The sequence below is a fragment of the Myotis yumanensis genome, unplaced genomic scaffold, assembly GCF_028538775.1.
Source record: "Myotis yumanensis isolate MYYU_CA2020_CCGP unplaced genomic scaffold, mMyoYum1.0.hap1 SCAF_1, whole genome shotgun sequence".
In the NCBI taxonomy this organism is placed as follows: Eukaryota; Metazoa; Chordata; class Mammalia; order Chiroptera; family Vespertilionidae; genus Myotis; species Myotis yumanensis.
The window spans coordinates 71,937,432-71,959,643 of record NW_027223752.1 but is presented as its reverse complement, the minus strand read 5'-3'; the positions used below and the strand labels follow the sequence as shown (position 1 = coordinate 71,959,643).

At 50.3% G+C, this 22,212-nt stretch overlaps 1 protein-coding gene across 1 annotated transcript; it reads left to right on the top strand.

Moving 5' to 3' along the window:
- Positions 1–10,267: 10,267 nt before the first annotated feature.
- Positions 10,268–20,350, top strand: VPS18 (VPS18 core subunit of CORVET and HOPS complexes). Its single transcript, XM_070425001.1, has 5 exons — positions 10,268–10,648; positions 11,959–12,100; positions 15,379–15,470; positions 15,625–17,495; positions 18,180–20,350. Exons 1-5 carry the CDS (start codon positions 10,558–10,560, stop codon positions 18,903–18,905), a joined length of 2,922 nt encoding a protein of 973 aa, XP_070281102.1. The 5' UTR covers positions 10,268–10,557; the 3' UTR covers positions 18,906–20,350.
- The last annotated feature ends 1,862 nt before the right edge of the window (positions 20,351–22,212 follow it).

Here is a 22,212-nt window from a genome sequence, read left to right as displayed (position 1 = left end):
ACTATCTAAATCCAATTCATTTCCCCTCCTTTATCTCCAATGACAACTTTGCCAACAAGAGACAAGTTAGCTTGATGCTTCAGAGCATGGGCCCTGGGACAAAGCCTCTGGATGGGTATCCGGTTTGTGTCACTTACCAGCTGTTCTCTTCTCTGGGTCTTAGTTACCTTGTCTGTGAAATAGGATTAAAGTAGTGCTTACCTTGTGGAATGTTGTGGGAATCGGAGTAGCCACACAGGGAGTGCTCTGCCAGGGTGAACTATTATTATAATTGTCTTCCTCCTGGTCAGGGCGCATTTATTCAGGTGCAGGCAAGGCCCTGCCCAGTGAACACGAGTTTGCCAGGTCAGGTCAGGTTCAGAATTTTGTCTTCTGTGATCCAGGTAGGGAGCACAAAAAGAAACTAGTGTTTATTCCAGTCAAAATCCCAACATACTAGTCATGTTATTGTTACTTTTGTTTCATAGATGAGGAAACTGAGTCTTCATAGAGGTTAAGTGACTTGCCCGAGGTTTTACCAGCAAGAGAGAGCCAGGTCTCGGAGCCCAGGTCCAATAACACCCTCTTTTCAGTCCTCCCCTTAAGAGTTATGAGCTACAAAGTGGATTATCTATTGTTTTATTATCTTTTGCCTTATATACACTAATTACCATTCTGACATTGGGTCAGAGATCTTCTTGTTAATATTATTTTTAGTATATTTTTATTGATTTCAGAGAGGAAGGAAGAGAGAGAGAGAGAGAGAGAGGAGAGAGAGAGAGAGAGAAAGGTCAATGATGAGAGAATCACTGGTGGGCTGCCTCCTGCACGCCCCCTACTGGGGATTGAGCCCACAACCCGGGCATATGCCCTTGACTGGAATCGAACCTGGGACCCTACAGTACACAGCTCTATCCACTGAGCAAAACTGGCTAGAGTGGTCAGAGATCTTTTTTAAATTTTGTGTTGTAATCAGCTTTATTGAGAGATCATTTATGTACAGGACGCACCCATTTTAAGTGTATAGTTCAATGAATTTCAACCAGTGTGTCCACCTATGTTATCACCACCACCACAATCAAGATACAAAACATTTCCATTTCCCTTAAAATGTTCCTTCTTGCTCCTTTCCAGTCAATCCACTGCCCCCCCCCCCCCCCCCCCCCCCCCGCCCCATGCAGGTCCTGGGCAAACAGTGATCAGCCTTCTGTCACTATAGCTTAATTTTTGCCTGTTTTAGAACTTCAAATAAATGAAATCATGCTCTGAGTACTCTCATGTATGGCTTCTTGTGCTCAGCATGTTTTTAAGATTCATCCATGTTGTGTGTAAGGTTAATTTGTTCTTTTTTATTGATGAATAGTATTCCATTGTATGAATATACCACTATTTATTTGTTTATTCTCTCTTTTTTGGGAAAAATTTTTAATTGATTTTTGGAGAGAGAGAGAGAGAGGGAGAGAGAGAGAGAGAGAGAGAGAGACATCAATTTTTTTGTTCCACTTATGGATGCGTTCATTGGTTGATTCTTGAATGTGCTCTGGCCAGAGATCAAACCCGCAACCTTGGCATATAGGATGGCGCTCTAACCAACTGAGCTACTGGGCCGGGGATGTGTGTTTATTCTCTTAGTGATGGACATTTCAGTTGTTTCCAGTTTGGGGCTATTAAGAATAAAGTTGCTATGAACATTCGTACGCAAATCTCGATGTGGACATGTGTTTCCTTTCTCTTGGGTAAATGCCCAGGTGTGGAGTTGCTGCCTCGTAAAGGAAGTGCATGGTAATGGCTGTTAGTGGTTGTACCGTCTTACATTCCCACCAGCAAGAAGTCCCAGATGCTCCACAACCGCACACACTTGGTACTGGTGGTCTTTTTAAACAGTTCGGATTTTATTGTTGTTGTTGCTATTTATTTATTTATTTATTTTGCTTTTAAATAAAAAAGAAATCTCATTAATTTAAAAAGTTGAAAACAGTTTCTGCAAGAGGCCATTGTGTAGGCAAGTTTATTTCAGACATATGCAGTGTGACATATGCAACCATGTAAATGCACATTAACATGTGAGGTCATGCATGCATTCAACAGGCACTTCCCAAATCCTTACGGTGTGTCAGGTCTTATGATCTAAAAGGTTGGATGCAGGGCAAGGTCTGGTTGTTAGATTTTATGGGTTTCATATTAATTAGAGAAGGTTCCCTGACTTAGGCATCTTTTGAAAAGTATCCTGGACTAAAGGACGGCTAAGAAGCACAGTGCCTGGCTCTGAGGCAGTGCCCCGAAAACTCTTATTTCCTGGGCACTGTCCCCAAATGTCTCTAAATGGACTGTGACAAGGATTTGGCTTTCAGAGAATCACAAGGTTAGAGATGGTCACAGTTGAGAAAAGTTAAGGTTAACAGTTGAGGAAAGAAGAGGAGCTCAGAGAGGCTAGGTGACTCGTCCAACAGAAGCATCTGGCTGAGTGTGGTTTGTATCCTGAAAAGGAGGGGGCGCTGGAGAAACTGCATGGAGGGTGGTGAGAGAAGAGCCACGGACCATCCTGGGAGTGGCTCCTGGCAGAGGTGGCCAAAGCATGGGCCCCACTAAGATCCATACTCCCCAAAAGAGGTTTATAAAACTATGCCGAATACTAAAACTTTTCATTTTAAGACCCAGTAGTTGCAAAGGATGTCACTTGTAGCATACTGTGAATGTTGATGTTTAAATAAAACTATTACCTCACTCTTTTAAATGCACGCATTGGAATTTTTAAAATATGTTTTTATTGATTTTAGAGAGAGAGGAAGGGAGAAAGAGAGAGAGAAAAATCGATCGGCCACCTCCTGCATGCCCCCCCAACCGGGGATTGAGTGGAAACCCGGGCATATGCCCTGACCGGAAATCAAACCTGCAACCTTTTGGCACATGGGATGATGCCCAACCAACTGAGCCACACCGGCCAGGGTAATATATTACACATTTTTTTTAAAAAAATATATTTTATTGATTTTTTACAGAGAGGAAGGGAGAGAGATAGAGAGTTAGAAACATCGATGAGAGAGAAACATCGATCAGCTGCCTCCTGCACATCTCCCACTGGGGATGTGCCCACAACCAAGGTACATGCCCTTGACCAGAATCGAACCTGGGACCTTTCAGTCCGCAGGCCGACGCTCTATCCACTGAGCCAAACCGGTTTCGGCTATATTACACCTTTTGATACAAATAATTATACATAAAAAGTAAAATTATATTAGAAACACATCTCTTGATTAGATGCATGACTTTTTTGTTTATATTTTCAAGTAGTTTGTGTATTCCTAGATAGAATGCTTGACTGAGACAAAGTTCAGCATCAATTCTCTTCCTATATATTTTTTGTTTTGTGTTGATATAAATGTGGAGAAACTTTGTTCATATAAATCATTAGATGGGAATGAAAGGAGGTTTGGTATAGCAATAGTATTGGAATATGTGACCCGCTTTCAAAATTATATGCCACACCCTAGTTGGTTTGGCACAGTGGATAGAGCATCGGCCTGTGGACTGAAGGGTCCTGAGTTCGATTCTGGTAAAGAGCCAGGTTGCTGGCTCGATCCCCAGTAGGGGTCGTGCAGGAGGCAACCAATCAATGATTCTGTCTCATCATTGATCTTTCTCTCTCTCTCTTCCTTCCTCTCTGAAATCAATAAAACTATATACATATAAAAATTATATGCCACAAAGTGGGGGAAATGGGAACATCTATAATACTGTCAACAATAAATTAATTAAAAATTATATGCCGCTGAAACCGGTTTGGCTCAGTGGATAGAGCGTCGGCCTGCGGACTGAAAGGTCCCAGGTTCGATTCTGGTCAAAGGGCATGTATCTTGGTTGCGGGCACATCCCCAGTGGGAGGTGTGCAGGAGCAGCTGATCGATGTTTCTCTCTCATCGATGTTTCTAACTCTCTATCTCTCTCCCTTCCTCTCTGTAAAAAATTAATAAAATATATTTTAAAAAAATTATATGCCAAAAATGTTTGCGATTTTTTTCCAGTCAGTTAAAACCAGCTTAAGTGGCCTGGCTGGTGTGGTTCAGTGGTTGAGCATTGACCTATGAACCAGGAGGTCACGGTTTGATTCCTGGTCAGGGCACATGCCTGGGTTGCAGGCTTGACTCCCAGTAGGAGCTGTGCAGGAGGCAGCCAATCAATGATTCTCTCTCATCATTGGTGTTTCTATCTCTCTCTCCCTCTCCCTTCCTCTCTGAAATTAATTTTTAAAAAAACCTGCTTAGGTTCTCAAATTGTATTTGAGTTAAAGAACTATAAACCATTTGATGTACAAAGAACCTGTTAGCTCGTCTTTGTTCTCTTTGTGGGAATAGCAACAGTAATTCCAGTGGTCTCCGCAGATTTTTATGCCCTAAAGCGATGCGCTGAGGTGTGGGGGCTGTCTCACTATCCAGGTTGACGAGTGGCCCACTTTTCTTTTAAAGAAAAGCAAGGGAGGTGGAAGGGAACCTGCCCCTTGTTCCCAGGCACCTGCTCTTGCTGGTTACTTTTAGAAAAGGGCCAAGAGAAGCTGAGGCTTTGGACACTGATTCCCTTAAAACTATTTGGTTCCTTGTGCCCCTTGGGAGGCCTCCATACCCCTAAGGATGGGTGAAGCCTAGTTTTGAGGACTGTTCACCCGAGGAAGCTTTTATTTCTCACCTGGACAAGTGGCCTACACCCCTAGCAGGTGGTGGCGATGAAAGGGGGCAGGCTGGGTCCGCACATGCTGGGGACGGGGCTTTGACATTTACTCAGTGGGAGACGAGATCATAGTAACCGGGAAGAAAGAAGGGTTTTTGATAATTGAGGAGATTCGGGTAAGTTTGGAAACATCTGGAAGGGAACTAAACAGGTAAGAGAAAAAATGTACAAACTCTTGTAAAGAGTCCTGAAGGGGCTGAGTGAGCTAAGGTCCTTTTTCCTTCAGCGTATTTTAATAGGAGCCAACAATGTGCCAGGTCTGTCCCAAGAGGGGTGCACAGCACACCTATTCCTGCCCTCAGCGAGTGTATACAGAGTCAGCCCAGGGAGGAGGTAGAAGCAGAGGTGAGTGGAAAGAGGAGGGTGAAGGGGGAGAAGAGGAGGAGGGGAAGTGGAGAGAGGGAGATAGAGATAGAAAGTTATAAGGCGATTGTAATGTAGGGTGGTCATTGTGTGGGGCGATAAGCACAGGGGCTCAGGGAGTACCTATGATGGGCTCTGATCCTGGCAGGGGAGAGTCTCAGGGAAGCCAGTCCAGAGGGCACAGACCCCAAGAATAAATTCTCAAGTGTTTCGAGGGGTAGGGTGCATTCTGGGAATATCCTTAGATCAGCTCTGAGAGATAAGAACAGATCCAATAGAGTTTAAGTGGGGATGAAGCAAAGGACTTCTTAGTTTCCTTAATAAGTTTTGTATTTTTATTTTTTAAATGTACTTATATATTATGATGATTAAGATAAAAATTAAATTTCAAAACAAATTCCTAAATCTCCCATGAAGAATTCCAGATGATTTCTACTTTACCTTCAAGGAAACACAAACCTCCACTCCTCTAGTGTGGGCTGTGTGTAATGACGTCCTTCCAAAGAGTATAGTATGGAAAGGGGAGAAAGAGCAACCTTATAATGGAGAAAGCTGACAAGCACCACCTCAGGCAGGTGATTAAGGTCAAATCAACAGTGATAAGTTATGTTGGTGGTATATACCTTTGATATGATGTATGATAATGGTACTTTACCTTCCCCAAACCCATAACCGCCCTAACCAGTTTGGCCTGGTGGCTAAAGCATCAGCCCCATGGACTGAAGGGTCATGGGTTCAATTCTGGTCAAGGTCAGGGGCACATACCTTGGTTGCAGGCTCAATGCCCAACCCGGTAGGGATGTGTGCGGGAGGCAACCAATCAATGTGTCTCTCTCACATCGATGTTTTTCTCTCTGTCTCTCCCTCTCCCTTTCACTCTCTCTAAAAATCAATGGGAAAAAATATATATCCTCGGGTGAGGAATAACAAAAATCTATAACCCCAGCTATGGGTTTATAAAAATATATATATATCAGACAAATTCCATTAGAGAGAATCCTACAGAATACCTGCCCAGCACTCTTCAAAACTGTCAAGGTCATCAAAAACAAGGAAAGTCTGAGAAAAATTGCCACAGTTAAGAGGGGCAGGCCTAAGGAAACATGACAACTAAAGAGAAGGTAATATCCTGCACGGTATTTCTACATTTTACAGATGTGGAAACAAAAGCATGAGAAAGCTCATTTATGCAATTGTTTAATAAATATTTATTAGTGAGTTAGTGACTGGCCCACAAGTTTGCAGTCTCCTCCAGTTAATGCCCTGCAGGGGTTTCGGGAGCCACTGTTTGGACTGAGCTCAATCATGTGACCTCTGCCTCTTTCCCCCCTGAGCAGCTCTTCCTCCTCCTGGACTGTGGTGTCACTGCACCATCTGCCAGGTCTCCCAAGAGAAGTCCTACACTCTTCCACCCTCCTCCCTCCACATCTAACTTGACACTAAGTCCAGTAGGCCCTTCTCAGAAATGTCTCCCCAGGGTCTTCCTAGTTTACTCGCTCTTTCTTCAGATTGGGCCATCCCTCACCACCTCTCCTCTGCACCACCTCTCATCTGCCTCAGGTCTCGTCCTTTCTGATGTGGACTCCACCCGAGCCACCACCCATCTTTCTAGAACCCACATCAGATGATCTCATCCCAAACCAACGCCTTCTGAGGGCCCATTCAATGGCTTCCTCAAGCTGGCCACAGCCAATCCCGTATCCTACTCCATACTGCTCCAGCTTTCCCCCCCAAACTTCAAACATCACACTGTTTGCAGGCCTTTGCTCTTGGTTTTCTTTCTTTCTTTCTTTCTTTTAATAGTTTATTGATTTTGCTTTTTATTTATTTATTTATTTAAATTCTTTATTGTTTAAAGTATTACATATGTCTCCTTTTATCCCCATTGGCCTCTCCCTGGCCACTCCCATCCCCCTGATTTTGCTTTTTAAAGAGAGGGGGAGGGAGAGGGAGAAACAATGATGTGAGAGATTAACATTGATTGGCAGCTGCCTCCGGCATGTCCCCTACCAAGAATCGAACCTGCCCAACAAACTGAGCCACACGGCTCAAGGTGCCCTTGGTTTTCTTGAGCGGCACTTTGAAAGAAATCATTTCTGTCTAATGCCTTTCCTTTTTTGCACTTGGAAATCAAGCATGCACTTCAAGTCCTAGCTCAAACTCACCTGCTTTTGTATACCAACCCTCTCTCTCCCTCACCCAGCAGTCAGCCTTGCTCTGTCTCATGGCAACTACCACCTGGATTCTGAGGGATAGGAGCTGTGGTGGATCTCGGTTTATAACTGTGAGTTCACTAAGGCACCTCTGCATTCCTGTGCTCAGCAAAGTTTGAGTTATTTCCCACAATCAGCTTCTGTTATATCAGAGCGGAATGTCCACACTTCATAATTAAGTGCCAGTAAGTGGCCAGGACAAGAAAAGCCATAGTAGCTCTTAGGGGGAGGTTGTGGTCCAGGGAGGAGATGGATTTGAGAGTGACTGTCAAATTGAAGCCATATTTAGAGTTTATTGAGCATATGTTCTATGTTAGACATTATGCTATAGCAGTGAGCTTTCTCCTAGATCACCTCATTTACTCTTCAAAACAGACCTAGGTAATTATTGTATCTATTTCTGTAGATGAAGAAACAGAAGCTAAGAGCAATCAGATGTGCAGTGTCACAGCTAATGAGTGACTGGGGATGGATAACAGGACTGGTCTCTGGGCTTTTCCAAAGTTGAGCCCAAGGATTGAGTAATGAGTATGTGGAAGATGCTGTTGTAATCACCTCAACAGGGATCCAGTACGTACTGTGTCTATAGTAAGCAAGGCCCACTTAGGCCCCACCCCACACATCCCAGAGAGCAGAGGAAAAGAGGGAGGCTTTTAGAACAGTGAGGAGGTGGCTGGAAGGACTCTGTGTCCCTGAGAACACCCCCAGGCCGACAAGCTCGGTGCATGCGGGAGGGCGGGGGAGGCGGGGGCGGCCGGGACACCCTCTCTCCGCACAGTCCAGACCTGAGGAATCAGTTGGGCCTCACTTTCTCAGCTTGCATTAGGGGCATGGACGGTGTGCTTGGATTTAAATATTGCCTCCTGGCTCCCCACTTCCTGGTCACAGGACTTGGAACAAACTGTTCCACCATCTGAACTTCAGTTTCTGCTCTTGTTAGGCGGGGAAAAGAGCAGTGCCTACTTCACAGTATTAGTGTGCACATAAAATGAAATAGCAGTGACTATTAGGAACTTAGTGTGGTGCGCGGCACATTGTCGGCAGTCAGTAAATGTATTTTGTATGATTATTTGACCTTTGGCTGGACCTGTTTATGTTTCCCTAATGCAGATGACAGGTGATTTGGGGTGGGGCCTCACACAAGGAGCAGGACAGCTCTCTGGCTGGGATCGCTTTTCCCAGGGCGGAGGCCTCCTCCCTGCTCCACCTCGCTTATGGAGCAGCGCCTCTGGCGGGGAGAGTGGCTCGCAGCCGCTGGTTTCGGGCAAGAGAAGGGAGACACAGGCGCGAAGGTAAGTTATCTCAGACGCAGCAACCTGTCACCCCATCCTGGGCGGGGGCCGCTCCAGGCCCAGCGAGCCCTCAGTGTGGGCTGGTGAGGCTCCAGTTCTCAGCGCCTGGCGGGGAAGTTCGGCAAAAGAAGCGTGCCCACACAGAGTACTGTGCAAACCTGGAGCTTCTGAGAGTAAAGGGGGAGCTTGTAGTCATGACGCGGGGCTACCGGTTAAAGCTGGATGGGGGTGACTGTCCGAGAGCCTTCCTTACTTAAGCAAAGTAGAGTCCATGGGCCTCATCAAGAAACAGACTCCCACCGGCCGGTGGTGGCTCAGTGGTTAAACACCCCACCCCCGACCTGGCACTTGCACGAATTGCAGGCTGGATTCCCAGTGGGGGGTGTACAGGAGGCAGCCGATCAATGATTCTCTCTCATCACTGATCTCTCTCTCTCTCCTTCTTTCTTCTCTGAAATCAATAAAAATATATTTTTTAAAAAAGAAAAGAAATCGACGCTGAGTCACCTAGTCGGTGGAAGCAGGAAACCCAACTGCAGTCGCACCCGAACCCTTGCAGTTCTGTTATTTAGGACTCCACACCCACCTCCAACACTTGTCCCTAGTCCCTGCCAGGTTTTGGAGGTATTTGTTCCCGGCTCCTAGTGCAGCCCTGCGGCCAAATCTTTGGGTATGGCCCTGCGGTGGGTGCCCCAGAGCGGGAACAGAGCCTGGCACAGAGGGTGTGTTAGTTTGTGAAATGGTGACCTGAACAAATCCATCAACAGCGTGTCTAGCATTAATCATCTACTTATTGGCCCATTGACCGTCAAGGGTGGTACTGTGCTCATCTCTGTGACCCCAGCACCTCGCCAGAGGCCAGGCACAGAGTAAGTTTTTGGTGAATGAGTGGATGGAAGCAGCCTGGCACCCCTTAGCTGTGCCTTATCTTCGCTGCCTTCCTTTCTGCACCCCCCCCGCTCCCCCCACACACACACCAAAGAGCCACTACAGAGCAGGTCAGAGGCAGGTTAGGCAGCACATGCCTTCCCACTGGCTGGGGCACCCAGCTCCGCCACTGTCTGTAAGTGCCGCTGGATGTGGGAGAAGAGATCAGGACCGCTTCCCTGCGATTGGTGAAGGTAGGATCCAGACAGCGATTGGATTGAGGGACGGGACGTTCTCCTGGGGACCGAGGGCAGCGAGCTGTTTACAAAGGTGGGAGCGGAGCTGGGCGGGGAGGCTGAGCGGTCCAGCTGAGGGAGGAAAGCCTAGGCACGGAAGGTGGCAGGGACCCGTGAGGCTGCAGCCGGATGGCGCTGGGCAGGTCGGAGAAAGGGGCTGAGAAAGCCGGATTCCCTCCTAGCGCCAAAGCCCGGAACTGCAGCGGGGTCCTGGGAGGGGAGGCTTGTGTTCAGCGAGGCCAATCCACACCCCGCTGGTCTCCCGCATCGACGCGTCCAGGCCTCCGCCCCACGCCGGGAACCGCAGCTGCACTCCCGCTCCCGCCCTCAGGGGAGGACTGGGTCCCGGCCCCGCCCCCGCCCGGCCCCGCCCCCGCCCCGCCTGGCCCCGCCCCGCCTGGCCCCGCCCCTCTCGCGGCGCCTCCTAGTGGCCGCCCCGCGAAGTTCCTGCGCCGGCGCACGTGAGGTTCTGAGAACCCGGAAGTTACGTTGTAGGCGCGCGTCCTGGGGGCGGGAGTCAGCTGAGCTACCCGGACAAGGTTGCGATCACCTGGGCTCCGCTAACGGGAGCCGGGGGTCTCTAGGCGGCGGGCGTGGGGTGCGGGACTGCGCCAGGTCAAGGGGGAGCGCTCCTGAGCCACCTCGCTCTGTAAGGCGACAGCGAGAAGATCTCAGGCTTTTAAAGAGGAGGAGGGCGGCGGGTCGCCAGGGTCTGTCCGATCCCGGTGGAGGCTGGGGAGTCGCCGGCTCCAGGCGGGGCGACAGGGATCCCTGGGGGAAGCCCCGTTGTGATCCCTGGGGCGGCGAGTCCCCAGGCCAGGCACCATGGCGTCCATCCTGGACGAATACGAGGACTCCCTGTCCCGCTCGGCCGTCTTGCAGCCCGGCTGCCCCAGCGTGGGCATCCCGCACTCGGGTAAGGGAAGGGAGGGCGCCCTCTCAGCTCTCCTGGCACCTGCGGGGGCGGAGTGGGGAGGGTGGCTCCCGGAGCTCGGGTTCGCCTCCTGGGCGTGCAGTTTGGGTCTAGGCCCCTGGTTCTCCGCAGGCTCTCTTGGTGGTGGTCGAAGTTTGAAAGAGCAGCAAGAGCAGCCGCGTGACCTAGGCCCTGCCTCTAGGGTCCTTCTAAGAGGGAACTGGGACCCAGATAAGGAAGTAACTTGTCTGCAGGCTGCAGTTGGGAGGACTGAGAATAGGCTTCAAGATTCATCCGAGTCTGTGCTTTTCTCGAGGGTCTTTCCGGAGGTGGGAGGAAGAGAAGGGGGAAAGAAACTGGTGAAAGGGGGATGTTGTAGAAGGAGGGATGGTCCGGAGCTAACTTTGTCCCTGAACAGGGGAAAACGAAGTATTTCAGGCCTTTGCTAGAGCTGGGGGAAGCCTGGCATTGAGGAGACATTTTTGTGGAAAGCAGTACAGAATTGGCAGCGGGGTCTGAGTGCTGGGGGTTTTGAGCAATGGTAACGGAATGAAGTAAAGCCAGAGAGAAAGCAGTTTGTTAGCCAGCTGATTGGAACGGTTCTCCCAGGTTCCCTGCACCCTCATTTTTCCCTGGAGACTCGCTGAGAGCATTACTGCATGGGCAGGGAGGAGGGGAGAGAGTGACGCTAGATGACTTTCGTTCAGCTGGGGTTGCTGGGCCAAAGATTGATAAGGGAAAATGCCCAACCCTTCTCCCCGCCCCCCCCCCCCCCATAACCATTGGGAGCAGGTACATCATGGTGTAACAGCATCCCAGGGGGTCAAAGAATCAATCCCTCACTTCTGTCGGAAGTGTGGGAAGAGCCCAGGACCCCTAATGCAGAGGTGATTAGCAAACTACTTGACATACTGGTTTTTAACCAAGGCCCTGGGCAGGAATATGTTGGGAAAGTGAAGAGGAACACAATTTTGTTGTTGTTGTTGTTGTTAATCCTCACCCGAGGATACTTTTCCATTGATTTTTAGAGAGAGTGGAAGGGGGGGGTAGAGACAGAGAGAGAAACATCGATGTGAGAGAGACACATTGATTGGTTGTTTCCCGCACGCTCCTTGACCAGGGCCAGGAATCAAGCCTGCAACCGAGGTATGTGCCCTTGACTGGAAATGAACCTGCAACCCTTTAGTCCGCAGGCCGATGCTCTGTCCACTGAGCCAAACGGGCTAAGGCAGGAGCACTGTTTTTTTGTTGTTGTTTCTTGCCTTTCTTCCGTCTCTTCCATAGCTAACCTTTTCTTTGCTTCTCACCTGTAGGGTATGTGAATGCCCAGCTAGAGAAAGAAGTGCCCATCTTTACGAAGCAGCGCATTGACTTTACGCCTTCCGAGCGTATCACCAGTCTTGTCGTCGCCTGCAATCAGCTCTGCATGAGCCTGGGCAAGGATACACTGCTCCGGTAAGTGAGGGCCAAAATATATAGGAATAGGGAGTGGAATGGTGATATTTTGGGACTGTTCACTAACTCATGCCTTTCTACTTCTCTAGGCAGGTGAAAACAGGGGATTTGGAATTTTCAGGAAATATTCTTCCCAAAGAGAACCAATGTAGTGTGGTAGTTAAGAATACAGTAGACCTGGATTCAGATCCTAGCTCTACCACTTACCAGCTCTGGAATCTTGAGCAAGTCAGCTAGTCTTTCTAAATGTGTCCCTTCATCTATTACCGATAACACCAACCCACCAATTAGTCACATGGGTCAGTGGAACTGTCTAGAATCCTGAATAAATCCACTCTAAAGGGAAATAATGGCCTGGCTGGCGTGGCTCAGTGGTTGAACGTCAGCCTATGAACCAGGAGGTCATGGTTCGATTCCCGGTCAGAGCATATGCCTGGGTTGCGGGCTCGATCCCCAGTGTGGGGGATGCAGGAGGCAGCTGATCAGTGATTCTCTGTCATCATTGATGTTTCTATCTCTCTCTCCATTCCTCTCTGAAATCAATAAAAGTATATTTTTTAAAATGGAAATAATGTATCTTAATAAAGTTGGAAATAAATACATATATAAATTGACAAAGGAATTAGCAAATTTGTTTTATCTATCTGGAATAACCACCTGGGATAAAACAGCTAAACCTCTGTGTCACAGAAATGAATTCTAGGTGAAATAGTTATTTAAATATAAAATATAAACAATGCACCCTGGCCCTAGCCGGTTTGGCTTAGTGGATAGAATGTCAGCCTGCCAACTGAAGGGTCCCAGGTTCAATTCTGGTCAAGGGCACATGCCGGCATTGCAGGCTCAATCCCCAGTAGGAGACGTGCAGGAGGCAGCCGATCAGTGATTCTCTCATCATTGACGTTTCTCTCTCTCTCTTCTCTGAAATCAATAAAAATAGACATTAAAAATAAATAAATAAAAATAAATAATGCACCCTGGCTGGTGTGGCTTTGTTGGTTGGAGTGTTTTCCTGTCATCCCGTGCGCCAAAAAGATGGCAAGTTTGATTCCCAGTCAGGGCACATTCCCAGGTCGTGGGGGTTTGATCTCCAATCGGGGCGCATACTGGAGGCAACTGAGAGATGTTTCTCTCACATCAGTGTTTCTCTCTCTCTCTCCTGTTCTCCCTTCCTCTCTCTAAACATATTCTCAGATGAGGATTTATTTTTTAACATTTTTATTGATTTCAGAGAGGAAGGGAGAGGGAGAAAGAGATAGATACATCAATGATGAGAGAGGGTCACTGAGCCACATCAATCAGGCAGATGAGGATTTTTTTAAAAAAGAATATTTAATAAATTTCTACGTTCTTGGGCTGAAGGAAGGTCTTCTTTCTTAAGCTAGAAAATCCAGATGCCAAAAGCAAAAGATATAATTGATTGCGTAGTAATTGCTATTGTGACAAAACAAAAACAAAAAAGCATATGAGTCAGTTCAAGACAAAAGGTGGTGGGAAAATAATGTTTTTCCACATGACTAACAGTTTACATCTTTGTTTCTTAAAAAGCCCTTACAAATTAATAAGATAATTTAGTAGAAAATGGAGAACAAAGAATATAAACAAGCAGTTCACAGAAGAGGAACTCCAAATTTCCACTAAACATCTGAAAAAATTTTAACTTCTGGGAATTCACATTAAAATAACACTAAGATGCCATTTAAAAAAAAGCTATCAGATTGGCAAAAATTAAAAACCGTAATATGTGGTGCTGGTGAAGATGCACAGAAATGGACTCTCATACATTGCTGGTGAGAGTATAAATTGCCACTGTCGCCGAAACCGGTTTGGCTCAGTGGATAGAGCGTCGGCCTGCGGACTGAAAGGTCCCAGGTTCGATTCCAGTCAAGGGCATGTACCTTGGTTGCGGGCACATCCCCAGTAGGAGATGTGCAGGAGGCAGCTGATCGATGTTTCTCTCATCGATGTTTCTGGCTCTCTATCTCTCTTCCTTCCTCTCTGTAAAAAATCGATAAAATATATTTAAAAAATAAATAAATAAATAAATTGCCACTGTCTTTTGGAAAAATAATTGGCAATGTCTGTTAAAATCTGAAATTAGAACTGACCCAGCAGTTCCATTTTTGGGAATACATAACTATAGAAAAAAAAGTAGCAGTCTGCAAGGATATAGATTCAAGGATATTGAATGCAGCATTATTTATTTATTTATTTTGTTAATCCTCATCTGAAGATATTTTTTCCATTGCTTTTCAGAAAGAGTAAAAGGAAGGGAAGGAGGGAAAGAGAGAGACTGAAACATTGATGTGAGAGAGACACATCAACTAGTTGCCTCCTGCACGCACCCTGACCATGGGCGGGGAACAAACCCACAGATGAGGTACGAGGTACATGCCCTTGACTGGGAATGGAACCTGAGACCCTCCAGTGCCAGACTGGTGCTCTAACCACTGAGCAACACCTGGCCAGGATGATGTCAGCATTATCTCTGGTAGGAAAAACTGGACATGAACTGAATGGTTACCAACAGGAAAATGATGATTAAATTATGGTTGAGCCATAAAAGGAATATTATGCAGTTATTAAAACGAGTTAGAGCTGTATCCGTTGATTCAGTGAATGCTCATGAAATATCTAAGTGAGAAAAGCAAATTATAAAGTAATGTGCACACACACACTATGAAGTCATTTTTGTAAAAATTGACAAAACAACACTATATTATAAATATGGAGAAAGATGTTAACATCAGTTTTCTCTGTTGGGAATGACAGGTTTGAGAAGAAAATCATTAGCGTTTTCTTTCATCTTTACATTGATTTTTTTAGTTAGAATGAGCATATAATTTGGAAAGAATCTAATAAGGGAAATATAATTCAAACAGGAGCACTCCTCAAGGTTATTGTGAAGATTGAGATCATACTAGGTTAAGCTCTTGGCATGGTGCTTGATATATAGAAAGTACTCAGTAACCATTAGCTACAATTTGTTGTTCATTTTTTACCCCAGGAGTCTGGGATACCCCTGCTCATTTTCCTGGATGCACTGGAGATCTGTTGAGTAGAGGGAAAAGATTCCTGCTTAGTGGACTTCTCAAAATGAGGTTCGGGAGTTCTCAGCTTGAGGGTTAAGGACCCTGCCTATGTTTCAGAGTTCCCTTGGGATTGTATTCAGAGTTTTATGTGTATATGTAGATTTCAGGAAAGAAAGGCTATGGCTTTCATCAAATTATAAAGAGGTCTGTGATTCGAGAAAAGGATCTGCCCTCTTGTCCTGACAGCATTGACTTGGGCAAGGCAAATGAACCCAACCACGTGGAGCTGGGGCGCAAGGATGATGCCAAAGTTCACAAGATGTTCCTGGACCATACTGGTAAGTGGTGATGGAGGTCGGAGATGGAGGGTGGGGGTGGGGCTGAGGTAAGTCACTGCCTGGGCGGATGGGATCTGAGGGTGGTGGGGGCAAGGAGGAGGCGGAGGGTGGGAATAGTGGCAACTCCAGGATGCCATGCTCTCCCCTGTTCCAGGCTTTCACCTGCTAATTGCTCTGAGCAGCACTGAGGTCCTTTATGTGAACCGTAATGGACAGAAGGTACGGCCACTGGCACGCTGGAAGGGGCAGCTGGTGGAGAGTGTGGGCTGGAACAAGGCACTGGGCACCGAGAGCAGCACAGGCCCCATCCTGGTTGGCACTGCCCAAGGCCAGATCTTCGAAGCAGAGCTCTCAGCCAGCGAGGGTGGGCTTTTCGGCCCTGCCCCAGATCTCTACTTCCGTCCATTATACGTTCTAAATGAAGAAGGGGGCCCCGCACCTGTGTGCTCCCTGGAGGCCGAGCGGGGCCCTGATGGGCGCCCCTTTGTTATCGCTACCACGCGGCAGCGCCTCTTCCAGTTCATAGGCCGAACAGCAGAGGGAGCTGAGGCACAGGGCTTCTTGGGGCTCTTTGCTGCCTACACTGACCACCCACCCCCATTCCGTGAGTTCCCCAGCAGTCTGGGCTACAGCGAGTTGGCCTTCTATACCCCCAAATTGCGCTCTGCACCACGGGCCTTCGCCTGGATGATGGGGGATGGCGTGTTGTATGGAGCATTGGACCACGGGCGTCCCGACTCCCTGCTGAGTGAGGAGCAAGTCTGGGAATACCCGGAAGGGGTGGGTCCTGGAGCCAGCCCCCCCCTGGCCATTGTCCTGACCCAGTTCCACTTCCTGCTCCTGCTGGCGGACCGGGTGGAGGCCGTGTGCACGCTGACGGGACAGGTGGTGCTGCGGGACCACTTCCTGGAGAAGTTCGGGCCACTGAGGCACATGGTGAAGGACTCCTCCACAGGCCACCTGTGGGCCTACACCGAGCGGGCCGTCTTCCGCTACCACGTGCAGCGGGAGGCCCGGGATGTCTGGCGCACCTACCTGGACATGAACCGCTTTGACCTGGCCAAAGAGTATTGTCGAGAGCGGCCTGACTGCCTGGACACTGTCCTGGCTCGGGAGGCTGATTTCTGCTTTAATCAGCGACGCTACCTCGAGAGCGCCCGCTGCTATGCCCTGACCCAGAGCTACTTCGAGGAGATTGCCCTCAAGTTCTTGGAGGCCCGACAGGAGGAGGCTTTGGTGGAGTTCTTGCAGCGAAAACTGGCCGGTTTGAAGCCAGCCGAGCGTACCCAGGCCACGCTGCTGACGACCTGGCTGACAGAGCTCTACCTGAGCCGGCTCGGGGCTCTGCAGGGTGACCCAGAGGCCCTGAACCTCTACTGGGAAACACGGGAGCGCTTCCGTGCCTTCCTCAGCAGCCCCCGCCACAAGGAGTGGCTCTTCGCCAGCAGAGCCTCCATCCACGAGCTGCTCGCCAGCCACGGGGACACAGAGCACATGGTGTACTTTGCTGTGATCATGCAGGACTACGAGCGGGTGGTGGCATACCACTGCCAGCATGAGGCCTATGAGGAGGCCCTGGCAGTGCTTGCCCGCCACCGGGACCCCCAGCTCTTCTACAAGTTCTCGCCCATCCTCATCCGTCACATCCCCCGTCAGCTGGTGGATGCCTGGATTGAGATGGGCAGCCGGCTGGATGCCCGGCAACTCATCCCTGCCTTGGTGAACTACAGCCAGGGTGGTGAGGCCCAGCAGGTGAGCCAGGCCATCCGCTACATGGAGTTCTGTGTGAACGTGCTGGGCGAGACTGAGCAGGCCATTCACAATTACCTGCTGTCGCTGTATGCCCGTGGCCAGCCAGCCTCACTGCTGGCCTACCTTGAGCAGGCTGGGGCCAGCCCACACCGTGTGCATTACGACCTCAAGTATGCTCTGCGGCTCTGCGCTGAGCATGGCCACCACCGTGCTTGTGTCCATGTCTACAAGGTCCTGGAGCTGTATGAGGAGGCTGTGGACCTGGCCTTGCAGGTGAGCCCATGAGTCTTGACGCCATCTAAGAGAGGGTCCTGGAGAGCAATAACTTCAATGGTGAAGGGTTGGAGAGGTGGCTGTGGCTAGGGTGTGCTGGCTTCCTTTGCGGAGAGGTGCTGTAGTATAGAGGCTAAGAACAGGGACTCCGAAGTTAGGATTTGAATTCTGATTCTGCCACTTCCTAAGCTGTGTGACCTCAGGCTAGTTCTGAACCTCTCTGTGCCTCAGATTATTCATCCAGAGACAAGAAGTATTATAGTACTTCCCTCATACGGTTTATGAAAGTACTGTATAGGAAAAGCACTCAGAACAGTGCCTGTTGCTTAGGTAAGTTCCGTATACATGCTAGCTATTGTATTATGGTCACAATGCCAGAAGGACATTTCTCAAATCACGAATTATTACCTAAAGGACTTACTGAATGTCTGAAGGTAGGGCCCCAAAATCTGAATTTTGATTATGTTCCCCAGGTGATTTTTAAATTCGCTAAAATTGAAGCCCACCATCATAAGCAGCTTTTACAGAGCTGTGAGGGGACGGGGACAGGCCCACCACTGAGATCGGTTTCTAGCTTGGCTCCCAGAAGCTCCTCCTCAGGCCCAGGGTCTCCCTAGTCTCTCGCACAGTCTCTGTTCTGGGTGGGGAGGAGGCTTGACCCTAACACTCGTGGTTACCCCACAGGTGGATGTGGACCTGGCCAAGCAGTGTGCTGATTTGCCTGAGGAAGACGAGGAACTTCGCAAGAAGCTGTGGCTGAAGATCGCACGGCACGTGGTGCAGGAGGAGGAAGACGTGCAGACCGCTATGGCCTGCCTGGCCAGCTGCCCCCTGCTCAAGATTGAGGATGTGCTTCCCTTCTTTCCTGACTTCGTCACCATTGACCACTTTAAGGAGGCGATCTGCAGCTCACTGAAGGCCTACAACCACCACATCCAGGAGCTACAGCGGGAGATGGAAGAGGCCACAGCCAGCGCCCAGCGCATCCGGCGAGATCTGCAGGAGCTGCGGGGCCGCTACGGCACTGTGGAACCCCAGGACAAGTGTGCCACCTGCGACTTCCCCCTGCTCAACCGCCCTTTTTACCTCTTCCTCTGCGGCCACATGTTCCATGCGGACTGCCTGCTGCAGGCTGTACGGCCTGGCCTGCCGGCCTACAAGCAGGCCCGGCTGGAGGAGTTGCAGCGAAAGCTGGGGGCTGCTCCACCCCCCACCAAGGGTTCTGCCCGGGCAAAGGAGGCCGAGGGTGGGGCTGCTGCTGTGGGGCCAAGCCGGGAACAACTCAAGGCTGACCTAGATGAACTGGTGGCGGCTGAGTGTGTGTACTGTGGGGAGCTGATGATTCGCTCTATCGACCGGCCCTTCATCGACCCCCAGCGCTATGAGGAGGAGCACCTCAGTTGGCTGTAGGAGGTTGTTGCCCCTGATAGGCGGGTGGGCAGTTAAGCACAGCTACTTGCCGGCTCTTAGGAAGGCCACGTGAGAGGGCTGTTGCTAGGCTATGACTGTAGGAGGGAGTGCAGTTATAGCCGTTGCCCAGGGGGTATCAGCTCTGAGTGCACCTGCCCACTGCTCATGCTGTTCTTCAGGGCTGCCTTAGAGCTGCTGTTACACCAGGCCATCAGCCTGCCTCCCAGCAGAGGGCATTAGCTGGAGAGGTCACAGTTCTGATCGCCTTCCTGTCCCCCAGCATCTAACAGCTCGGTTTTCCTTTTCACTCTCCGCACACTTCCTGTTCAGCTTCTAGAGCAAGAGTACCATTCTTCCTTTTCACTCCATGCCTCTTCTCTCTCAGAGGAAGCCCTCTCTTCTGTCTGCCCCCAGGTCCCAGAAGTGAAAAGACAACCCCTCCAAGTCCTGGGCATGGGGCTGGGAAAGGTAGTGCTGATGGTGGGTGTGGTCTTGTGCACACTGTTTGGTGTTCCGCTGTGAGGGTGCCCTGGGCAGAGGCCTCATGGAGGACAGTGGGAGCTGGTGATGGGGTGGAGAACATTAAACTGTCTGCATTGCACTAGTGGCTTGAGCTGGAGGCTTGTGGTGATGCTGGGCTGAGTGGTGCGGGCCCAATAGGGGTCGGGGGCGGGGAGGAGGGGCACAGGGAGGCAACCTGGGTCCTGTATGCTTTCAAGCCTTGGCCCTTGTATCTTCACCTGGGAGTGTGACAGGGTGATTTTGCCTGTCCCTTCACTCTGTCCTCTCTGATTATTGGCTTCTGTTGGAAATTACCACCCATCATCCTGTTTGGAACAGGGGCTGTTCTTCCCTTTTGCCAGCAGGTGGTGCTGCTCCCCACAGAATCCTTTGCATGCAGGCAATTGGAGGTGCCGATTTCTCACTGTCTCCACTGCTGCTTCCTCATTCTGTTCCTTCCCCAGTTGTCCCAAGCATTTTCTGGGTGTCTCTGTTACCTAACCGTGAATCTAAGCTCCTCCTCCCTGCTCCCTCCATTAGTCCTTACAAAGGCTAGATTCTACTTGCCCCTCTCTACCAGCTGGGACCCCTGAGTGCCCAGGTGCTGCCCATCTTTGATACTGCCCTATCACTGTCTGGCATTTAACCCTACTGTTGAGGTCCAACATGGAGGTGCGAGTGCCATGGCCACCATTCATGGCATTTGGCAGATAGGTTTTTTTCTGTCTAGCTCCTGTAACCTGCCCCTCCCCCCAGGTTACACTTCTTTAGTTGTGGCTGGTAGCTAAGCCACAACTAAGGATTCTTAGTGCGGGGCCTTCCTGTGACATCAGCTGAACACCCTTTGCTCCTAACGCTGGTGTCCACAGTCCACTGCCCGGCTCTATGGGTGTGGTCTGTTAGCTGCCAGATTGAAATAAAATAACAAGTGAGTGTTCCTGGAATCAGGCTGGGGTCAAGGCACCTGGCTGGTGTCTGCAGTCTTTCTTTCTCCCCTGCAGCCAAATCCTCTTCCAAGACTTATCTCCCGCAGTCCCGGTGGAATCTTGCCCAGCTGAGTTCCCCAACCACTAGAACAACAGCAGGGCCTCTGCCAACTTACAGGGCTGGAAGCTGCCTCTTTGATGAGCCTCAGAGTCCCTGTGTTCCCCCAGAAGCAAGAGTGGGAGTAAATATGTGTGTGTGTGGGGGGGGTGTCTCATTGGATAAGTAGAGGACATCAGAATCCTGTTCTTGCCACCATTCCAGGAAGATTTGGAAGGCTCCTACTCTCTCTCCCCATGTGGCCTAAGGCTCTCCTCACACCTAGACTCAGTAGAGGACTCGGGTATTGTACCCCCTGTCAATGCATATTAAGTATAAACCTTGGCCTGCCACTGGCATGGTCCCTTACTTACTTAGGACAGCTTGGGGCTTCTGTCTTTGCACATAATGGGTGCCTAATATGTTAGTTAAACAAACACTGCCTCATTGCTCCCTCCTCCCAGAGAACTTGGCTAAGACAGCCTGGGGCGCCCCTGCCCCTTCTGTCCTCTCTAAGCCTGCCCATCTGGTCCTGGGCCGCTTCCTCATTCCTGGAAAAAGGCCCCAGGTTTCCCTGGCACTGATAGATAGGGGTTCCGTTGAGTCAGGGCAACGGGAAGCCACAGCTCTTAGATCCTTGGAAACCAAGCAAGGCCTGGAATGAAGGGGAGAGAGAAGGCCCTTAGGGCCTTGGCCCTCAGCCTGGGGGAGGGCCAGAGAAAGGGAAGTGGGGGAGCTGTGTGGGCAGCGGCCAAGATGAATGAGCTGCTCCTGGAGCGGTCACTGGAAATAGAAGGAGTGGCCAGAGGCAGTGACGCTGGGATCAGGGCAGGCGGCCTGTAAACAAGGAAGCCACCTGGGGGAGATGCAGGGCGGCCACTGGTCCTGGGGAGCAGGTGCTTCCTGAGGCCCGCCCTTGAGAGGGCCCTGGGGAGCCGCCCGCTTGAGTTGGCAGAGGACGCTAGGGGACGCTGTCTACTGGCTTCCCCAGCCCACCGCTCCCTTCCACAGCTCCTGGGGGAGTGGCCATCGGAGGGTGTGCCAGCCCAGAGTCCGGCCTGGCTTACCCGCCTGGCCAGGGACCCTCCCTTCTCTTGTCCCCAAGGCAGGCTGGCCAGGGCACCAGCACTGGCAGGGACGGCTCAGGGCTCAGAGTCTGGGCAGCCTGGTGTGAGCTCATTCCCCAGGGACCACCAGTTCTCAGAGTTCCTGCCCCCCAGGGCTTGGATCACAGGCCAGCAGGCACCAATCCCATTGGGGGCTACAAGGCCACCAGTCTCCAGACTGCCCTGGGCGCTGCCCCCCTGGCGCCAGGGAAACAAAAGGTTAGGGGGCCCAGAGGGAGTTATCTGGACGCAATGGGTGGGTGGGGGCATGGGGGGTACACCTCCTCCCCACTCCCCCAGCTCTGCAGATTCTTCGAGACACTTTCACAGGCGGAAATTCCCAGAGGTCAGAGGAGGGAAACGGTTAATTCCTTTTATTCAATGGGCCCCCCTACACGCCTCCCCCCAACTTCCTCCCTCCACTTCCCGCCCCCCCCTGTGTGAACAGGAAGTGGAGAGGAAAAGGCTCTGAGCAGAGCAGCTGGGAGCAGGAGGCAGGGAGTGGGCGGCAGGCTTGGTGCCAGCCCTGCCCCTCATGGTTACTTGCTGGAGGGCCAGACCCACTGTGGCCTGGGAAAGAACCTGCAGCCCCGCTGGCGAGTGGCAGGGCAGCCGGGAAACAGCCTAGTGTCTGAGCCCCCTTCCCTCAGCCTGCTCCCTCCCGGGTCACCTGCAAG